This window comes from Berghia stephanieae, chromosome 11, assembly GCF_034508935.2.
Source record: "Berghia stephanieae isolate SIO BIC M18660-M18661 chromosome 11, UCSD_Bste_1.3, whole genome shotgun sequence".
NCBI classification, from domain to species: domain Eukaryota; kingdom Metazoa; phylum Mollusca; class Gastropoda; order Nudibranchia; family Aeolidiidae; genus Berghia; species Berghia stephanieae.
Window position 1 is genome coordinate 36808641 of NC_088370.1, and position 5000 is coordinate 36813640.

General features: G+C 34.3%; 1 protein-coding gene across 8 annotated transcripts in view; it reads right to left on the reverse strand.

Annotated features, from left to right (window-relative positions):
• LOC144956789 (uncharacterized) overlaps positions 1 to 5000 on the reverse strand; it is a 47547-nt gene that overhangs the window by 26890 nt on the left and 15657 nt on the right. For all 8 annotated transcript variants that reach the window (XM_078887510.1, XM_078887504.1, XM_078887511.1 and 5 more), the window contains exon 5: positions 1730 to 1852. In XM_078887510.1, the coding sequence (XP_078743636.1) occupies positions 1730 to 1852 (123 nt within the window). The remainder of the gene's footprint in view (positions 1 to 1729; positions 1853 to 5000) is intronic.

Consider the following 5000-nt stretch of genomic DNA (forward strand, 5'->3'; position numbering starts at 1 on the left):
AGAATTTTGCGAAGAACACAATCTCATTATTGGTGGAACTTTCTTCCCACACAAAAACATACACAAATTGACATGGAAATCACCAGATGGGAAAACAGAAAGTCAGATAGACCATATAATTATCAACAAAAAATGGAAGAGCAGCTTAAACGATGTCAGAGTCAGACGATTGGCAGACATTAGAAGTGACCACCATCTTGTCACAGCCAAAATCTCTACTAAATTGATGAAAACAGAAATAGCAAAACAAAAGGAGAAACGTTTCAACACAGATAAATTGAAAATCCCAGATATCCAAAACAATTTCAATATCTCAGTAAGAAACAAATTCAGTGCAATACAAGATATTACAAACATGACAATCCAAGATTTCAACCACGTCATGCAGGAAAGCGCCACTGAACACTTAGGACACAATAAATCCAATACAAAGAATTGGATATCAGCAAGGTCATGGGAGCTCATTAACCAAAGAAAATCAATCAAACTAAATCTCTTGAACGCTAAATCCCCCCGACTGAAAGAAAGGCTATCCAGTGAATACTCATTGAAGGATAAAGAAGTGAAAAAATCAACAAGGAAAGACCATTATTATTATTATTGCTACTATACACCTGATGAAACGGGGTTATTTTTATGACTAATCCATCAACATATATTAGTATAGTCATTCAAAAGCTAGAACATGTAGGTTAATAATCAAATATTGATGCTATGCGTTTAGGGACAATACACATAACATCCGCCAGCCGGCTATAACGTACCAACAGGCAAAACTGTGTGCAATCTTTACGGTTTATAGTCTTATTGATAGAATTTAGTGCGAACTAATTATGAAAATGGCTGTCTAAAAACAATAACAAAGATCTGAGTGACGTAGATTTTGTTCCATCTATACAATTTGTAACATTTTTAATACTATTTCGTAGTAGATTTCGTTCCTTCTATACAATTTATAATATTATTATACTATTCCCTATTAGATTTCGTTCCTTCTATACAATTTATAATATTATTATACTATTCCCTATTAGATTTCGTTCCTTCTATACAATTTATAATATTATTATACTATTCCCTATTAGATTTCGTTCCTTCTATACAATTTATAATATTATTATACTATTTCGTAGTAGATTTTGTTCCTTCTATACAATGTGTTACTTTTTAATTCTATTCCCTATTAGATTTTGTTCCTTCTATACAATGTGTAATATTTTTATACTATTTCCTATTAGATTTCGTTCCTTCTATACAATGTGTAATATTTTTATACTATTTCCTATTAGATTTCGTTCCTTCTACACAATGTGTAATATTTTTATACTATTTCCTATTAGATTTCGTTCATTCTATACAATTTGTATTGTTCTTATACTATTTCGTAGTATATTTCGTTTCTTCTATACAATTCATAATATTCTTATACTATTTCGTAGTAGATTTCGTTCCCTCTATACACTTTATATTATTCTTCTACTATTTCGTATTAAGTTCCGTTTCCTCTATTCAATTTATAAAAATTTATATATTATTTCCTATTAGATTTCACTCCTTCTATACAATTTATAATATTCTTATACTACTTCGTAATATATTTAGTTTCTTCTATATAATGTGTAATATTATTATACTATTTCACCTCTTTCTCAACCAATCGTTCTTTTCACTATTTCCTATTAGATTTTGTTCCTTCTATACAATTTGTGATATTTTTATACTATTTCACCTCTTTCTCAACCAATCGTTCCTTTGATGTGTCGGCCACAGATCCTTTCAAGGCATCAACGTCTTCTAGGGTAATGTTGTTGCCATAGATGTGACTCTGAGATTCCCTCACACTGCTCGGGATCTGGTATTGTGATAAATTGACAAATGTCACCCTTCGCCTCAAAACAGTATTAAGTCTGGATGGTTAGGATGTGAAAATTGAATTTATAGCCAGAAATATCAGACTTGTGTTGAGTTTGTATGTTTTATTGAGGAGAATAGATACAATATTTTAGGGTGCTAATACCAACAATTTATATTTTTGACCAGTTTAACATTTAATTCGGCTTTTAAGCATATGGTTCGTTCCGACATAATACCGTTTTGAGACGATGGGTCACAAATAAATTGATTAATAATTGCATTTATATGGATTCTCTTACATTGCTTGGGATCTGGTATGTTGATAAATTGACTTATACATTCGTTAATATTTACATATAGATATTATGTGAATTCCCTCATACTGCTTGGAATATGGTAATCTGATAAATTGACAAATAAATCCATTAATAATTGATTAATTAATTAATTATTAATAATAATAATAATAATAATAATAATAATAATAATAATAATAATAATAATAATAATAATAATAATAATAATAATAATAATAGTAATAATAATAATAATAATAATAATAATAATATAATAATAATAATAATAATAATAATGGTATAGATTTATAGTGCGCCAAACATCTCTTTTTCAGGAGGGCCCCGGGCGCATAACATAGATTAAGCCTTAACACAGTATACGAACAACGCTAACTATACACATAATCAAAAGTAAGCCTGTCGGAATAAGAATGTCTTCAACCGACGCTTGAATTCCTCTAGTGAAGACGAATAACTTATCTCTAGTGATAGTAAATTCCACAACCTTGGGCCACAATGCTGAAAGGCGCGTTCACCAGCCTTCACTCGACAGCTGGGTGTTTTCAATTTGAGGTCGTTCGTTGATCGAAGCGATCGCTGTGGGTTATACCGTTCAACGAGGTTTGAGAGATATGTTGGTGACGAGCCCCCCAGGCATTTGAAAACGATAGTTAAAGATTTATATTTAATCCCCTGGTCCACTGGCAGCCAATGCAGCTGCTGTAGTAATTCAGGAGCTGCAGCTTTGCTGTCTTTCTGCAGTACAACGCGGGCTGCCATGTTCTGTATTTTCTGGAGTTTATTTATTTTGTCCTTTGTGAGACCAACAAACAGTGCATTGCAGTAGTCCATTTTCGGGAATATCAAAGATGTTACAAAATTGTTGCAAGTTTCCCTATTTATAAAGGGTGTGATTTTTCTGATATTTCTTAGAATGCAGATAGCGCTGTTTCTCACATTGTTAATATGTTTGTTCATAGACAGATCACTCTCTAAGGTGATGCCGAGATTTTTTGCTGATGTTGTGAGTTGTATGTTGTCATTATTGTTGATTGTTAGTGCCAGTGTAAATTGATCTGTCTTGTTATTGGAAATAGCAATGAATAAGGCTTCGGTCTTGTCGCCATTTAATTTTAATCTATTTGCAGACATCCATCTCATCACATGGTTGATGCATTGTTCGTAAACAGTTATCTTTGAAACAATATCGGATTGCAAACACATGCTATAAATCTGGGTATCGTCAGCGTACATATGGTAAGCGAGAGAATGTTGCTCTAAGATTCTCACAACAGGGGAAGTGTAAAGTACAAAAGGGACTGGACCTAAAACGGATCCTTGTGGTACACCAAAATGAAAGTCACGCTCTGAAGAAGTTACTTCCCCAATTAAAACTGATTGAGTTCTTTGAGTAAGATATGATGCAAACCAGTTTAGAGCAGTGCCTGATATGCCGAAAGTAAATGGTAGCCTCCGAAGTAGTATGGCATGTCGATGGTGTCAAAGGCCGCCGAAATATCGAGAAGACTAAGGATGGTGGTTTTTCTTTGATCAGTCATTTGTGGTTCTCATCAATGCTGTTTCTGTGCTATGATTTTGCCGATAGGCCGATTGATAGCACTCATCGAGGTTATTATGTTTCACGTGACATGAAAGTTGTTTTAGAACAATCTTTTCTAGAATTTTGGAGATGAATGGTAGATTTGATACAGACCTAAAGTTTTTAAAATTATCACTGTCAAGTCCTGTTTTCTTCAACAATGGCTTCACCAATGCTTTCTTGAAGCTTTTTGGAAAAACTCCAACCCTTAATGATTGATTAATCAATTCAGTGATGTAAGGTGCAAGTTCATGAATACACTCCTTCAAAAGCAGTGTTGGTAAAGGGTCGAGCCTACATGACTTGCTCGGACTAGAGAGAATCGTTTTCTTTGTGTCATTTATTGAAATTTCTTTGAAAGATGTTAAGGGTTCACCATAAAAAGAGGTATATTCTGCTTCTGTTTCGTCTGTGTCAAGTTCACTCCGTATCGTTGTTATTTTATTCATGAAATACTCTACAAAGCAGTCCGCGAGTTGCTTGTCGTCAGTGTGGTGTGGCAGGCTTGTTTTTATCTCTTTGCCTAGAAGCTTATTTGAGATTTTATAAAACTTCTTTGGATTTTTTATGGTATCAACTTTATCAAGATAGTAGATACGCTTTGCCTTAATTGTCACCTCTTTGAGTCTATGTTTGAATGATGTGTAAATTTCCTTATCAATTGTCAGGCCAGATTTTTTCCATTTCTTCTCCCTTTTTCTTTTCTCTTTCTTTATGCGTTTTACCTCCAAATTGTACCATGGTGATTCTTTTCTGACGTTCACAGATCTTGTCGTGAGAGGTGCGTGCTTATCCATAACACTAATAATTGCTTTATAAAAATTGTCAACAGTCACTTCTTTCTCACAATGTGTAGTTAGAGAGTGAGAGAGGTCCGCTTTAAATAGTTCTATGTCAATTTTCTTCAAATCTCTCGAAACAACTATTTTTTTTTTGTGTCGTGTACTGTCCCCCCTCTGATGGGGGCGTGCCGCTCAAAACTGTATTACGCGTGAATGACCTTGAAGCCAAAATGTATCCTGCTACATGTTACGGTGTTGCTGTTGGTCAGGGACCCTTTGTAAAGCGCTTTCTGGGTGGGGTTCCTGACCTCCCATAGTGGGCAGGGGGGGGGGGTACATACTGTGTCTTCTATCCCCTTATATCTGTTTTCCAACATGCTTTCTGTCTTTGTCTTGGAATGAGATTATTTGGTTTTGTCCAGTTCCTTGCCGGAGTCCTAGCTGGGAGGGAAACAGTCAAATGCATAG